The following is a 17625-nucleotide window of genomic DNA, read 5'->3' as shown; positions in this document are numbered from 1 at the left end:
GAAATTTTAGAGGGAAAAGACCTACAGGTGAATTGGACTGAGTTCATGCCAAAATCTCATCTTGCTTCTAGCAGCATAGGCACAAGTAGAGTGGATGGTCCTCCAGTGAGAAGATGCAGCCAAACAGTGAGCCAGTTGGGTGTGTCTAACTGCAAGCTAAGCACAATTAAAAGCTAATATGTTGGCACAAATCAGCCTGCACACATAACTTGGACCACTTGCAAATGTATATGTGAATTGCTTTCTTTGGAAATCTGGTCTTTAAAGCTACCTTCTGCTTAAACAATTAAACAGCATTTAAGTTTAGCTTGTACAACAAGGGCTTCAAGGTAAGTGAAATGGAATACTTCCTTATAACAGTGTGTTACATTCTTTTGTATTTTGTGCTTCTAGTCTTTGAAGAAATTAAACCATGCCAATATAGTAAAACTGAAAGAAGTTATCAGGGAAAATGATCATCTTTATTTTGTGTTTGAATACATGAAGGAAAATCTTTACCAATTGATGAAAGAAAGGTATGTAAGTTTATATTAGGAATGTGTTAATGATGTAACTTAACTATAACGGTAATAACTTCGTTTCTTAGCGGTCTTTGACATCCATATCTTTTAAAGGTTGCAGTTATATTTAGCCTCCAAACACAATCTTATTTTAAAGTTGTATATTACAGTAGAAAATGTGGCCCTTGCTTTATTTTAGTGACTAGCTACATCAGGGATTTTTGCATCAATGTAACTATATATATCTGATGCAAACCCCCAGTGTGCTCACATTGCACCAGTGTAAAGCAAAGCAAGTCACATTGGTATAAGCCCCTTTTCATATGGATGCAGCTCATCTGTACTAGGGATTTTCATTGGTATAGCAAAACCAGTGTAAAACTCCCTCATGTGGACTAGCCCTTAGAGTTCAGCTGAGAGGCCAGGCTTTCATAAAGGGAAGACAAAGGTCTAGAACATATTTGTCTCTTTGAATGTACAGGTACTGTGATTGCATACACAAACTAGGCATTTGTGCATACACAAATGGATATTTAGATACCAAAATAACATTTTGGTTGCACATGTGGCCAATATGCATGCACAGGTGTGGTCAGGTGCACTAAATCAGATGGACAAATGTGTTTTAGACCTTAGGTCTTTATTGCATGAAGTTCTGAACTTCAAGAAAATGAGTACTTGTTTTACAATACTGTCATAGGCTACCCTCTTGGGGCCCCTCTCTCTGATGTCCTTTCCTGAATGCTGACATATCTGTAGAACTGGTTTGGGGGTGGTCCTCTAGCTGTATGTTTTAGAGACAGCACTCTCTTCTGGGGGTGTAAAACAATCCAAATGAAACAGGGAAATAATCCTCTTGCTGTCAAAATGGTGCACTGCTGTTCTACGTGAGGCAAAAGGTGAGTAGTCTCAGATGGTTGGGAACCCAGATCCCCTTCAGCGTGTCCATAGGCCAGCCCAACCACCCTAGGTGCTAAAGAATACAGCAGAGCAAAGATGGCCCCTCTACTTCTTCAGAGGCTCTTCAGTAGCTTTGCTGATAAGCCGCCTGTGCTCTGTGCTCTAGCTCAGCTTACATCAAATTGCCACCCTGCACTGGGCTTGGATCCTCCCTTTTAGGAACCTGCCCATCTCTAAGGTTGGCAGGCCTTACAGGTGTGTTGGGTTGTGGCTGATTGTGCTCCCAAGAGCTCTTTATCCTCTTCCTGACTGGGATGGGGACCTGCCCCACCACGAATACAAATTATTCCTATATGGTATCTCAAAATATTTTTTAGCAAGGGTCATGGATACTACATACTCATGGAAACAAAAGGGCATGAGACTGAATTGTACATGTGCATTCAGGAATGTTATAGTGCAGAAAATATTTCATGGTAGAAATCCTGCAAAATGATTAAGAATTTTAAACATAAACCTGTTAAACTCTAATGATTTCTTTAAACCTAAGCTAAAACTCAATTTTTACACATTGGCGGGGAGAGAGGAGAAACTCAACTCGATTCCACTACAGTTTAAAAGGGAAGTCCTGACTAGTTGCTGACCTCACTTTTAAAATATGGGATGGGCTGAATGAGTTTAAGGGAGGGATCAAGCACAGGGAGTTAAAGAATGTCCAGGCCTCTCATTTCACTAGTGGTCGGCTCTTTCCAGTGAATCCTGTCACTGAGCTCTTCAAGGCCACTGCCCTGCCTATTGAGATGCCGTGGGGCTGTAGGTGCTTATCACTTAGCCCATGGGTCTTGATCTTCCTTTCCTCAATAGCAAGGGCTATCCCTAAACCTGCTGCCCTGGCAGATCCTCTTGGAGGCGATTGCAAGGGGGACTGCTCTGATATCAACAGCAGTAAGGAGGATTACCTTCATGAAGCCAGAAAAGACCATAAAGAGGAGCCCCATACCAAGTAAAGCTTAAAGTAAAATGTCTGATCTCACATATGACAGAAGTGAGCTCATCAGGAAAAGAACAGTGAAAAGTGTTCTACTGAGATGGGCTGTCTCTGAATCCTTGCAGTGTTGTGGGATGTGCCTGAAGCATTCTTCTTTGTTTTAAAAGTCTTACATCATGTTGTTCAATTTATTGACTAGCTTTTTTTACTTGCAGCGTTCCATATCAAATGTAGCTTACATACCACAGGATATGGCAGTGAACATAAAGACTGCACAGTTCTTGTTGAAAAGCAAAGTACACTGCTTACAATTGCTTTTCTAGCTGTTCTAACTGTTCCTTTTCCTATAGGTGCCGAAGAAATGATAAGAAACTGATGCAGTGACACAGCGAGTAACTTTTTTCTTTACTTTTTACTCTACAGAAACAAACTGTTTCCTGAATCTACAGTTAGGAATATTATGTATCAGATCCTGCAAGGGCTTGCATTTATCCATAAACATGGTAGGCTGTATTTTGGCTCTAAATATTTTGAACTGGAGCAAGATAGTGTCTGTTAGTTTTAAAATAAATAATAAAATTCCTCTGTTAAATGGAGTGATGGGGGCTATTAATAGGAGACGGGCTGTTCACTTTCAGGTCACGAATTCCAAGTTGGGCAAGAGTGCCAGTGACCACACATAATTATCTGCTTGGTTGCCTGTAATGTTCAACTAACCTGGCAGCTTCTCCAGCTCCTAGTGAATAGGATTCCCCATCACAAAACTACCAGCACAACTGGCACTAATGGGCATTCTTGTTGACCATCCCAGAAAAGTCCCCAAAGATTGGGCATGGAGACTAAATTATCTTTTTGCCTCTCTCGGCAGTCGTTTCAGGTGAGGGCTAAGGCATCTTGGTGGAACAGTGTGATAAGATTTGCACTGGTGCTATCTGTGCTGTACCTGTTCTCTGGACAAATGAGGGTTTCCACCTCCAGAGTTTATAACTTGGCATTTCGCATGACTTAAATTATGTAGTGTGTGTATATATGTGTGTGAAATGTATCCACACATTATTACACTTATGGTAAAATATCCCTGTGATTTAATAGCTTTGATAGCCTTAGGATAACAATAAGAACTGACTTTGTTGGCCAGCCAGCACTAATAAGATGTACCTAAGAGAACCAATTTTGAATCAAGCAATTATTTCTTTTAATTTTAGAGTTTACTCTTAACGTTCCCTATGCATTGTAATACTGTCTTGTAAGTATATTAAATTTATAACAGTGGGTTTCAATCCTGCAAACCCTCCACAGGCAGAACACCCATAAGTGGAGCTATTTGTGGATGAAGGACTTACAGGATCACAGTCCCAATGGGACAAAATGGCTTATAGAAAATAGATCCTTTCAAACTAACTCGCTATCTTTTTTTTAATATTTTTTTAATGAGATTACAAGTTTGATTGCTAACAATAATAGTGCTGATATAATATACTTGGAGTTCTGTAAGGCATATGACTTGGTACCACACAACATTTTGATTAAAAAACTAGAATGGTATAAAATTAACAAGGCACACAGTAAATGGATTAAAAACTGGCTAATTGATAGGTCCCAAAGTGTAATTGTAAATGGGGAATCCTCATCCAATGGAAGTGTTCCCAGTGAGATCCTGCAGGGATCAGTTCTTGTGCCTATGATGTTTAACTTTTCTAATCAATGACATGGAAGAAAACATAAAATCATCACTGATAAAGTTTACAGATGACCCAAAAATTGGGAGAGTGGTAAATAATGAAGAGGATGGTCACTGATTATCAAGTGATCCAGATCGCTTTGAAACCGGTCTTAAGCAAACAATATGCATTTTAATATGGCTAAACATAAATGTACACCTTTTAGGAACAAAGAATGTAGGCTGTACTTACAGGATGGGGGATTCTATCCTGGGAAGAAGTGACTCTGACAAAGATTTGGGGATCATAGTGGATAATCAGCTGAACATGAACTCCCAGTGTGATATAACCAAAACCGCTAATGCAGGCCTGGCATGCATAAACAGGGGAATCTCAAGGAGAAGTAACGGATTATTTTACCTCTGTACTGGTCACTGGTGTAAATGCTGCTAGAAAACTATATCCGGTTCTGGTGTCCACAATTCAAGAAGGGTATTGATAAGTTGTAGAAGGTTTGGAGAAGAGCCACAAGAATGATTAAAGGATTAGAAAACATGGTTTATTGTGCTGAGCTTAATGTACTTAGCTCAAGAAAAGGTTAAGGCATGAAGTGAGTACAGCCTATCTGTAGGGGGAACAAAATATTTCATAATGGGCTCTTCAGTCGAGCAGAGAAACGTCTAACATAATGCAATGGCTGGAAGTTGAAGCTAGACAAATTCAGACTGGAAATAAGGCATAAATTTTAAAGGTGAGAATAATTAACCATTGGAACAAGTTACAAAGGATAGATGCTCCATCACTGACCAGTTTAGAAAAATATCCAATCTTGATTTAAAACGATCATAGAACCATAAGGTTAGAATGGACCTTGAGGGTCGTCCACTGTAAACCCCTGCCAAGATGCAAGATCACCCAAGACTGCTGGATATCCAGATTTCTTTTGAAAACCTTCAGTGAAGGAGCTTCCATGACTTCCCTGGGCAATTTACTCTATTGTCCAACTGTTCTTACAGTTAAGAAGTTTTTCCTCAGATTTCATCTAAATCTGCTATGTTGTAGTTTGAACCTATTGCCTCTTGTCCTGCCCTCTGTGGCAAGAGAACAATTTTTTTTCTCCATCTCTAGGAATGCTAGATATACTCTAGGAACTACTTTGGAGAAGTTCTCTCCTCTGTGTTATACAGGAGGACAGACTAGATGATCACAGTGGACTTGGAATCTATGAAAATTACTTAACACTGATTTTACTTTTATAAAATGTGTTCCTGCTAATGGCTTTATTCTCTTCAATTCACAGTAGTGGGTCTAAGACATACTCAAAGAGAACAAGAAATCTCTATCTGTCACAACAACAGAAAATCAAATATTTTAAAACCATGTTAAATGAGCTGTAGACAAATCTCTAAGTCCTCACTGGTACAACCTGGCAAAGAAAGCACAAACAAAACATCCTGAATGCATCCTGGTCCTGCATATTGTTGCTGTGCAAAATGTAACTGATCAGTTTTTGACAAACCACTAGATTGTTACACTGATCTCCTGCACTCTGGATTGTAAATGATTTCTACCAAGACGTTGTGAATCACAGTCACAAGGAAGAGCTGGAAGATTTTGCCACAACGGAGGCAATATGGTCTTGTGGCTAACGGCATAAGCCTGCAAGTCCTGAGACCTGGGCTCTCTTTGTACTTCTGTCAAACAAGTCACAAACTCTGTCTCTCTGTTTTCACCAACTGTAAAACAGACACACATACTTGATGTTTTTATATCACAGTACACCAGTATATTGATTTCTTTTTTTTTTTTTTTTTTTTTCTTTCGTTTCTTTGGTGCTTATCCAGATCCCTAAGCACCTTCCAAAACTTAAAACCCACAAATCAAAATTTTCAATAGTAAACTTTAATCAGTTGTTCTAGCTACAAGTTTGCCAGTGAATAGACTGTATCCTAAGCCATTCCATCCAACCATAACACAAAAATCCTCCCTAAATCCTCCTTTAACCTCCAGCCACTCCATCTCTGAGATGACCTCCCCCCACCCATCTCCCTTAATGCCTGCAAGAAAAGACAGGTTTTCCAGCATGCCCAGAAGTTTAAGAAGTCCAGGCTCTGGCAGAGCAAGAAGGGAAGCAAATTCCATAGTGAAAGACTCCTTATGTTGAGCACTTTTCTAGCAACTCCCTTATTTGTATCCACTGTAGCTCAAGTGTCCCTGACGGTTTCTACCATGGCTGGGAAGACAAACTTTTGTAAAGTGTTTGTTTAGAAATGCTTAGATGGAAGGAACTGTAGAAATATAAAGAATCATTCTTTTTTGCTTAAATTAACCTAAGGGGAGATTTTGCTATTTAGGCCACACCTATTCAAATTAAAACAAAATAAAACTAACATTAAAATTGCACATCTTCCATTAACATTAAAGGAAGATGGGCAGGGAGTTGGCCACACTACTTTGAAAATCTCAACTTCTATGTACTTACCCTCATGGGCTGACTAAAATATGCAGACTAGCAAGGTTAAGATTATTTTAGACTGTTCTGATCTGCTGTTGGACCTGCAATAGTGGCAACTGAAGTGAAGGAATCTAAGTAGGAAAAAATAAAGACTATACAAATGGTTGTTAATGCAGTGCAGACTGATGTTTAATTTGCATTGCAGGGTTCTTTCACAGAGACTTGAAACCTGAAAACCTCCTTTGCATGGGACCAGAACTTGTGAAAATAGCAGACTTTGGCTTAGCCCGAGAAATCCGATCTAGGCCTCCTTACACAGACTATGTATCTACAAGATGGTAAATGCAATGTTAATGTTTGTCTATATTTTATGAAATTACATGTCTAGAAGTCATGCCTTTAGACAAGACAAAACTTTAACTTAAGTGAAGGATGATGTCATTGTTGGTCCATAAAACCAGTGCATCACATTTATTTAGCGTAACTAAAAGGCTTCAAAATGTGTAAGACAATGAACAGACAAATGACAGTAGCATAGTTGAAATGAATGGATATTGCTTAATCTACTGTGCATACGAAGAATAGTCTCCAAAACCAGCAGTGGTCCGGGGCCACCGCAATCCCTATAGAGCTACGGAAAAGACTGTAGCAGCACTAATAGTGCTGCTCTGGTTGGGCACTGAGAAATAGCATGGGGGTGGGAAACAGTTAGTTAGTGTAAAAGCAAGCAGGGAAAAGGAAGACAAAAGAACCAAGTTTAATCAATGATTCGTGCCATATGCGCACCTAATACTAACGGATGACTCCCACTCATCCTTCTAATCTTAAACCAAAAGTATCCATACTTTGTTGTCAGCTTTCTTCATCAGCCCATGTGGGTGGCTGAGGCAAAACCGAACATCTTGCCTCAGTAAAGAGGAGTTGACCGAACACATCTCTGAACTTCCAAATTTATTTCAATCTGAGACAAAGGACCAAAGGCGGGAACACTGGGTCTTTTTCCTGATAAGCAGGGTTAGAACCTTGTCAGTGATGACCTAAATCTTCAGCATAGTTTGTGTTAAGTCCACATTATTTTTTTTAAAAAAATGTTCTCACTGAAAATCAACTTTAAAAAAAGCAATGAAAGTGCAAGGAAAATTGCCACACAACTTCAGTTGCTGAGAATAAATCTGTACTTTCGCAGAATGGGGCTCTATGCACAAGTGCTTGGCCCTCTCTACTCTCATTGACTTTGTGGAAATAGGGGTGCTGAGCATTACCTCACAGGTTTGGGCCTTCAGCTCTTAAAGTGCTTCATGATGTGCAGTGTCTAAGCAAAAATGGAAGTATCTGATGGGGCATTCTGGGAATATTGTGTCACTTCAAACCCTGACTCTAAAAGAGATACTGTCTTGTGCATTGTGTGGGGGTTGCTGGGAATCCTTTAAAGGATGCTTTCTGTCTCCAGAGAGGCAGAGAATGAAAACTCACGGGCTGTCCCACTTGAGGTAACGATGTTATGCAGTACTTGTTTGATTTGTGAATGCTATAAAACTGCTGTTTTTATAGGTATAGGGCTCCTGAAGTTCTTCTGAGGTCCACCAGCTATAGCTCTCCCATTGATATCTGGGCTGTCGGCTGTATAATGGCAGAGGTTTACACGTTAAGGCCTCTCTTCCCTGGTGCCAGTGAAATAGATACTATATTCAAGATTTGCCAAGTACTGGGGACACCAAAAAAGGTAGCTAAGTGAGATCCACGTCTTCAATGTGTATTGCTTAGTGCATCAATGATACTATGCCTAGGATATAAGATAGAATGTCTCTTTATCCTCTTCATACTTGTTGTTGCCCTAGTCTAGTACTGATCTCAGAGGTGAAATAACAAACCTTGTATTATCTGGGAAGTCAACAGTTAAAAATTATACCCTTGAAAATTGTGATGTTAGAAAAGACATGTCCAGAAAGGAAGAATTTTATCAGATAACAATTATTTGAAATTTCCAATGTCCTCAGGCCCTTTCTATGGAATTAGAGGCTCATTTACAGTTGGGTGCACATGTCTGTTCTGGTTCAGTGGCCAGAACAAACGGGGGATGGACAGTCTCTTCTGCCCCCATTTCTGGCATTGACTTGGTGTGTGATCTGTATGGCAGGTTTCCTGGTGTGTGGTTTTTCTGTTTTGTTTTGTTTTGTTTTTTAACTGTCACAGCAGTGCTTTGAGGTTAATTAATTAAACCTGTAAAGAACTCTAAGATGGTTGATGAGAGGTACTGAAAGTGAACAGTATTGGTACTTAGACATCAGACCTCTTTATGGTTTGGGTTTTTCAGTGATCAGAATACTGATTCTTTCAGAACGACTGGCCTGAAGGCTACCAACTTGCAGGTACCATGAATTTTCGCTGGCCCCAGTGTGTACCTAACAACCTAAAGACCCTAATTCCTAATGCTGGCAGTGAGGCAGTTCAGCTCATGCGAGACATGCTGCAGTGGGACCCCAAAAAGCGACCAACAGCTAGTCAGGTTTGTTTTCCTTTTTCTTTACTATGTCTTTGTGCAGCTGATAGTTAGTTAGTTATATTCAGTTGCGCTCTACCTTTGCCCCAGACTGTCATTAATTACCCTTGTGGCTGTAAATTAGAGAGGGTGGAGACAAGAGCCACAAGAATGATTAAAGGTTTAGAAAACATGCCTGATAAGACTTAAGGAGCTCAATCTGTTTAGCTTAACGAAGAGAAAGTTAAGGGGTGACTTGATCAGTCTAAACAGGACACAGAAATGTATTAACAGGATCTTTGGTCTAGAAAACCAAGATATCTAACGAGGTCCAAAGGCTGGAAATTGTGGCTAGAGAAATTCAGGCTGGAAATAAGGTGTACCTTTTTTTTTTTTTTTTTTTTTTTAAATGATGAGAGTAATTAAACACTGGGACAATTTACGAAGGGTTGTGGTGGATTCTCAGTCACTGGCAATTTTTAAATCAAGATTAGATGTCTTTCTAAAAGATAGATGCCCTAGTTCAAACAGAAATTAATTCAGGGAAATTCTGTGGCCTGTGTTATTCAGGAGGCTTGACTAGATGATCACAAAGCTCTTTTCTGGCTTTATAATCTATTAATTTAATCTTAGTAAGGGCTTTCTTTTGCAAATCAGAAGGAGGTGAGGATGCTCAGCAGTTTGAATGATGGGCTTTAAATAGTCAATATTGCAGATAATGAGTTAGTTCATTAACTTCAATGGCAGTTAAGGGAATTCAATGCTGTGCACGATAGGTCCCTATGTAATGAAACAAGCATTTGGTGGATAGACCCAACCTTAGGTCAAAGCTCCCAGGGAGTTCATTGGGAGCAGGATTGGGCCCTTATTTTGCATAAAGTCTTTCATTCAAAAATCTGTAGACTTAACTAATGCAGTTACAAAGTAAAATTGAGGGAGAGGGGAAACTTGAACGGGAGGACAAGCTAAACTGTTTTCAGACGATTTAGTATTAATAATTACAAGCAAATGGCACTTCTTGCGAAACAAATGAGACAAGATTGTAATGCCGTGGGGAATTTGTGAGGAAGGGAGATGTTGAAAGCCTGTTCTAGCTGGCAGAAGCTAGGGAGAAGAAGACTAAATTACCTGTAAAGCAGAGCAAGACTGTCATAGCTACATGACGTAGATTTCAAGAATTCGGAATGCTGGTATCTCCCAGAATCAAATACAAGTTGGGCATGTGATTGAAAAAAATCTGCTAGCACAAAGTGACAATTATTTGTTGATTACAGCTACACATTTAAAAGTCTTAAGTTCTGGAGGATGTTATTTCTCTTACTTACTGTGCAGTGCCTGATCCTTCCTGGGCCTTTGCACACTACTGCACTACAAAGTAAATATTAGTATATTGCCACTGTTCCAAAAAAGGCTAGTATGAAACCTTTTTTTAACTACTCTTGCATTACATAGACAAGCTTTTGCATAGCAGTTAAGCCGTCACTAGAACTTACTCTAACCTGAAGCAGTAGGATGTGTTGTACAGAGTCCTGTCTCAATAGTATCTAACACAGGGGTCAGCAACCTTTCAGAAGTGGTGTGCCGAGTCTTCATTTATTCTCTCCAATGTAAGGTTTCGCAAGCCAGTAATAAGTTTTAATGTTTTTAGAAGGTTTCTATAAGTCTGTAATATATAACTAAACTATTGTTGTATGTAAAATAAATAAGGTTTTTTAAATGTTTAAGAAGCTTCATTTAAAATTAAATTAAAATGCAGAGCCTCCCGGACTGGTAGCCAGGCCCCGGGCAGTGAGAGTGCCACTGAAAATCAGCTTGCGTTGCCTACCCCTGCCCTAACACATGGGAAAGGGAAGAGGGGAAGGTAACATGGAAGCTGTCCCATATGACTAAGCTAAGTCAGCGACTCTGGCTTCCCCTGTTGAATACTGATGCGTTTATTGTATTTTAGGCACTTCGGTATCCCTACTTCCAGGTTGGGCATGCACTGGGCACCTCTCTCTGCATTCAAGAACTGGGCAAGCAGCCGAAAGAACTCCATGATAAAGCAGCACTGCACCGTGTTAAACCTGTTACTCCTGCACAACCCCCTCCAAAACCCCATGTCCGTCTCTCATCTAGACCATTCCAGCAAAGCCAGTCTTCCCAGTACCTCATGTATCCATATAAAGCAGACTCCTTGGTGACTGACCACGTGACCCAGTTAAGAGAGGACGAGCCTGCTCAGGTGCATCTGCCAGCACTTTGTAGTCAAGTTCCTCTGCAGGTGAGGAGGAGTCTGGGATAAGTGATAAACTTGCTCATGACTTTGTGCATTTTTCCTTAATTGGATTTTTTTTTTTTTTTTTTTTTGTGATACCTTAAACCAACAGTGCCATCTTTGTACCTTTTTAATAAAAGGAGAGAAATAGGAATAAAGACTAGCTTGGCTCTCCTCTCATGCTGGTGTAAACTGAAAGCAGCTCCACTGAAGTGGGTGGAGTTTTTTGGTGTAAAGCAAATAGGTGGGCCCAATTCTTTCTTACTCCAAGACCACTTTACGGTGTTCTGGCATTGTAAAGTGGCCTTAAAGACAATGTAACTGTAGCTTACTCACTTCAAGCCATTTTACACTGCCAGCGTGATGTAAAGTGGTCTTGGTGTAAATGAGACTCAGGCCCAAGTTAGAAGAGAATTGGGCCCACGAGTATTGAAACTAAGAGCCAAGTCTTCAGCAGAACTTATAACTGACCTTCACCTTGTGCATATGCAAAATTGCACGAAGTGCAAACATGCATATGCACCTTAACAGCTGCAAGGACACAAGTGTCAGAATTTTCACCTGCAAAATCTGTTAAGACAAATAGGTTTTGCTGGCACACATTTTAATGCAGGCACTGGCACTGAAGTGCAGGCACATGAACGTACATGCAGTTTTGCACCCACAAGTTGAGTCTGGGGCTAAAAATTCAACATAAGCTGATCACTTTTTGTAGGCTCTATAGTGAAAGAAGTATGGAAATTAGAGCTGAAAGAGACTTAAGAGCTCCATTATTCTGTCAGTGCAGGACTCTCTATCAAGGCAGGAGGAGATGCAGAAGCTAGTATGAACACATGTGTGTTACAGAGCAGGTCCTCAATATATTAGTGGGGCTGGAGGGGATTTATGCTGCTACAGCAAGATCACCACTTGCTTTGTGAAGGAAAAACTGTGTTCTGATTTCCCTCCTCATAATTCCATAGCTCTGTATGACAAATGTTCTGGTTTTCTTCTTCGTAATAACAGAAAATACCGGCTGGGGCAGAGAACACGAATGGTGAACTTAAACCAAAGACTAGGCGAAGATGGGGACACATTACTAGAATAATGAAAGGTTCTGAAGAGTGGGATGACTTGGAAGACTTTGATTTTAGCTCTTCCCTCACTAGAACTGATCTGAAAAACAAGAGGCGGCAGAGTGATGAAGCTCTTTGTAGGTAAGTTGATGTCTCTTCTTCTCACCCCATCCCAACTACTTATTTGCTTTCATTTCCCCCTACATCTCCTCTTGCTCCTTAGGCAGAGAGAGCACAGGGAGAAAGTGCTAACTATAGTGCCAGTAACGGATTCTCTACATTTGTACTCCCTCTTGGTTCTTGACTTTTTGATTTTTTCCATGCTGTCCCTTATGCTTAGAACAGCCTCTCTGATTTCTTGCACTAGGGCCCCACACTTCTGTTCGATATTTTCTCTGACAAACATGCTTAGCTTGTGAAGGAGGAGGCCTGGGATTACTTTAAATCAAAGCTGCAGAAGCTATCGGAAGCCTGCATCCCAAGAAAGGGGAAAAAATTCATAGGCAGGAGTTGTAGACCAAGCTGGATGAGCAAGCATCTCAGAGAGGTGATTAAGAAAAAGCAGAAAGCATACAGGGAGTGGAAGAAGGGAGGGATCAGCAAGGAAAGCTACCCTATTGAGGTCAGAACATGTAGGGATAAAGTGAGACAGGCTAAAAGTCAAGTAGAGTTGGACCTTGCAAAAGGAATTGAAACCAATAGTAAAAGGTTCTATAGTCATATAAATAAGAAGAAAACCAAGAAAGAAGAAGTGGGACCGCTAAACACTGAGGATGGAGTGGAGGTCAAGGATAATCTAGGCATGGCCCAATAGCTAAACAAATACTTTGCCTCAGTCTTTAATAAGACTAAAGAGGATCTTAGGGATAATGGTAGCATGACAAATGGGAATGAGGCTATGGAGGTAGACATTACCATATTTGAGGTAGAAGCGAAACTCCAACAGCTTAATGGGACTAAATCGGGGGGCCCAGATAATCTTCATCCAAGAATATTAAAGGAATTGGCACACGAAATTGCAAGCCCATTAGCAAGAATTTTTAATGAATCTGTAAACTCAGGGGTTGAACCGTATGATTGGAGAATTGCTAACATAGTTCCTATTTTTAAGAAAGGGAAAAAACGTGATCCAGGTAACTACAGGCCTGTTAGTTTGACATCTGTAATATGCAAGGTCTTGGAAAAAATTTTGAAGGAGAAAGTAGTTAAGGACATTGAAGTCAATGGTAAATGGGACAAAATACAACATGGTTTTACAAAAGGTAGATCATGCCAAACCAACCTGATCTCCTTCTTTGAGAAAGTAACAGATTTTTTTAGACAAAGGAAACGCAGTGGATCTAATTTACCTAGATTTCACTAAGGCGTTTGATACCGTGCCACATGGGGAATTATTTGTTAAATTGGAAAAGATGGGGATCAATATGAAAATTGAAAGGTGGATAAGGAATTGGTTAAAGGGGAGACTACAGCGGGTCATACTGAAAGGTGAACTGTCAGGCTGGAGGGAGGTTACCAGTGGAGTTCCTCAGGGATCAGTTTGGGGACCAATCTTATTTAATCTTTTTATTACTGACCTCGGCACAAAAAGTGGGAGTGTGCTAATAAAGTCTGCGGATGATACAAAGCTGGGAGGTATTGCCAATTTAGAGAAGGACCAGGATATCATACAGGAGGATCTGGATGACCTTGTAAACTGGAGTAATAGTAATAGGATGAAATTTAATACTGAGAAGTGTAAGGTTATGCATTTAGGGGTTAAGAACAAGAATTTTAGTTATAAGCTGGGGACGCATCAGTTAGAAGTAATGGAGGAGGAGAAGGACCTTAGAGCATTGGTTGATCATAGGATGACTATGAGCCACCAATGTGATATGGCCGTGAAAAAAGCTAATGCGGTCTTGGGATGCATCAGGGGAGGTATTTCCAGTAGAGATAAGGAGGTTTTAGTACCGTTATAAAAGGCACTGGTGAGACCTCGTCTGGAATACTGTGTGCAGTTCTGCTCTCCCATGTTTAAGAAGGATGAATTCAAACTGGAACAGGTACAGAGAAGGGCTACTAGGATGATCCAAGGAATGGAAAACTTGTCTTATGAAAGGAGACTCAAGGAGCTTGGCTTGTTTAGCCTAACTAAAAGAAGATTGAGGGGAGATATGATTGCTCTCTATAAACATATCAGAGGGATAAATACCAGAGAGGGAGAGGAATTATTTAAGCTCAGTACCAGTGTGGACACAAGAACAAATGGATATAAACTGGTCATTGGGAAGTTTAGACTTGAAATTAGACAAAGGTTTCTAACCATCAGAGGAGTGAAGTTTTGGAATAGCCTTCCAAGGGAAGCAGTGGGGGCAAAAGATCTATCTGGCTTTAAGATTAAACTCGATAAGTTTATGGAGGAGATGGTATGATGGGATAACATGATTTTGGTAATTAAATATTTATGGTAAATAGGCCTAATGGCCTGTGATGGGATATTAGATAGGGTGGGATCTGAATTACTACAGAAAATTCTTTCCTGGGTATCTGGCTGGTGAATCTTGCCCATATGCTCAGGGTTTAGCTGATCGCCATATTTGGGGTTGGGAAGGAATTTTCCTCCAGGGCAGATTGGAAGAGGCCCTGGAGGTTTTTCACCTTCCTCTGTAGCATGGGGCACGGGTCACTTGCTGGACGATTCTCCGCTCCTTGAAGTCTTTAAATCATGATTTGAGGACTTCAGTAGCTCAGACATAGGTGAGAGGTTTTTCGCAGGAGTGGGTGGGTGAGATTCTGTGGCCTGCGTTGTGCAGGAGGTCGGACTAGATGATCATAATGATCCCTTCTGACTTTAGTATCTATAAGTCTTTCAATGCCAATCTCTCAAAATGTATCTTTACCACTTCATGTTTGATCCATCTTAGTGTGTAACGTATTATGAGTGGTATTATGTATGTCTGAATCAGGCTTCCAGTTTCCTTGGGTCAGGGTCAATGGCAAAAACTTAAGCTCTCTAAAGGCAGGTCTACATTTAAAGCACTGCATTGGCACAGCTGCACCAATGCAGCTGTAGCATTTAAGTGAAGATGCTCCTATACCAGAGGCCCTCAAACTGTGGGGTATGCCCCCCTACAGGAATGCAGAGGAGTATTCAGGGGGGCATGGCTGGGGCCTGGGCCTGCCCCCACAGAGGGCAGGTGGGGGAGCGTCACCCAGCTCCACTCCTGACACCAGCCCCTAACCACTGGCCCTGCGCCTGCTGGCCAAGGCTCTGCTCCCAGCACAGCCCCTGCCCCCATCTGTGGCCCCAGCCTCAGCCCCCTTACCTTGTCTGCATCCCCCACTTCCCAGAGCTGTAGCCCAGCTCCAGGGAGGGGGCACGGACGGGGTAAGGGGGCATGAAGTAAAAAGTTTGGGGACCACTGTCGTAAACTAACAGAAGAGCTTCTTCTATCAACAGCGCTGCCTACATGGGGAGTTAACTCGCTCAGGGGTATGGCTTTTTCACACCCCTGAGTGACGTAATTATACTGATTACAGGTATGTCTGCACTGTACACTAAGCCTGGGCTCTGACTCATGTTTGAGCCCAAGCCCCCTTCCGTACATACGTGTGCGCGCACACATCATTCTGGCATGAATCAACAAGTACTCAGGATCTGGGTCCTAGGACTCTGCTTGGGGGGAAGGGGAGGATCAATCTGAGACCCCTAGGACTTGGGTCCAAGCCTTGTCATTCTGCAGTGCGGATGCATCTCAGGCCACAGACCAAAAGTCTGCATAGTGCAGTACAGACTTGTAAGTATGTCTCTGAGCCCTAGGTCCAGCTAGTGTAAGCCCAGGTTTACAAAGCAGCATGAACACTGAAGTGCAGGCTTTGGAACACTGAGTCCACAAGCCTGGGTCTCTCAGACTCCGGTTTACAATGCAGCATAAACATCCCCTTCAGCACTTTGCTGATGTTATGCAATGTCTTCCTTTATCTGTACAGCACCAAGCCCATTTTGAACAAATAATTTGTGGAGCTGAGGTAAAAGGAACACTCCATGTGGATGAAGTGTAAGCTTTGAGCTCGGGGCTAAGCATGGTGATTTCTCTTGGTACAGGTTTGAAAGCATTTTGGATCTGAAGCTCTCAGACAATCTAGGTTCTGGCAACAGCGCCCCTTCCCATGCGTCCTTTCCACGGCAGGACACACCCACCTTGCGAGTTTCTGCAGCCAAGCAGCATTACTTGAAACATTCTAGGTATTTACCTGGTTAGTAGGAAATATTTTCTTGACCTTTCAGTGGTGTGGGAAATGGTAATGGATACTTTGGGCCTTATCTTTGACTCAGAGGAAGGGCTATTGCTTTAAGAAAACAGAGAACACTGGGGTGGGAAGGGGCTACCTTGGTAATGGAAAGAGGCTTACAACAAAGAGAGCAGGTTCTAGCATGGCAGAAACGGAGGTAAATCCTGCCCACTGGTATGCTAGAAAGGGATAAGGTGTCAGGAGCAGCTCTCCCATGCAGCATAAGAAGTCATGCAAAATAGCTCTTTAGCACACAAGAGTACGCTAGGAAATGTGCCCAGCTGATGTGTCGGGCTCTGCCTTATGCTCCCAAGAGTGGCTGATCTTCTGCATGGGAGGAGGAGCATACCCCCAAGATTCCTTGTGAATATATAATACTAGTACTAGCAGCAGTAAATGCTAGGTCATAGCAGGTTGGCATTAACTTTCCTGCTGCCCAGGGCAGGAACTAAGTGCACCCTGCAGTGTATTAAAGCAGCCCAATGTGTGGAATCAAACCCTACTCTTATGCAGAGGAGTCACCTACCTGTGGGTCTGCTCATCCTCAGTATGCTGGCACCAGCAATGGGGTAGAATCCAAGTGTGTGGTGTGTATACACACACACACACACACACACACACACACACTTCTCTTGAGGCATAGCCTTCACTGGGAATGAGATGTCCTTATTTGTGTCACTATAAGACTGGGCCCTCTCTCGTCCGTTCGTGTCACAAGGTTCCAGACAGTGCTTACTTTGTAATGAAAGAGATGCTGGGGCTCAAGCACTTTGGTTACATTCATAACTGATGCAGCAAGCCCAGAGGTGCTGAGGCTATGAACTCCCAAGCCTAGAGGTGCCAGGGCTCAGCCCTGGCAGGACCTGGTACAAATTAAGCACTGGTTCTAGGCACCTCACGCGTGTGTTTGTAAGCATCCAGCAGGAAAATAAGCAGCTCATGATGCCCTGTTTTTACTGAATTTATTTTGACTGAGTTTCACTGTGGAATTCCACAGTTATAAGATTTCAGCTATGCATCTCTGGCAGAACACAGTGCGACAAGTAGCAAGATCA

General features: G+C 41.7%; 1 protein-coding gene across 1 annotated transcript in view; it reads left to right on the top strand.

Annotated features, from left to right (window-relative positions):
• CILK1 (ciliogenesis associated kinase 1) overlaps positions 1-17625 on the top strand; it is a 49181-nt gene that overhangs the window by 15416 nt on the left and 16140 nt on the right. The window contains exons 5-12 of the mRNA XM_074947797.1: positions 394-515; positions 2812-2891; positions 6710-6842; positions 8056-8227; positions 8843-9010; positions 10932-11246; positions 12246-12436; positions 16383-16534. Coding sequence (XP_074803898.1) covers positions 394-515; positions 2812-2891; positions 6710-6842; positions 8056-8227; positions 8843-9010; positions 10932-11246; positions 12246-12436; positions 16383-16534 — 1333 coding nt within the window. The remainder of the gene's footprint in view (positions 1-393; positions 516-2811; positions 2892-6709; positions 6843-8055; positions 8228-8842; positions 9011-10931; positions 11247-12245; positions 12437-16382; positions 16535-17625) is intronic.

The sequence above is a fragment of the Natator depressus genome, chromosome 3 (genome assembly GCF_965152275.1).
Source record: "Natator depressus isolate rNatDep1 chromosome 3, rNatDep2.hap1, whole genome shotgun sequence".
Taxonomy (NCBI): Eukaryota; Metazoa; Chordata; order Testudines; family Cheloniidae; genus Natator; species Natator depressus.
This window is presented reverse-complemented; position numbering and strand designations above follow the sequence as displayed.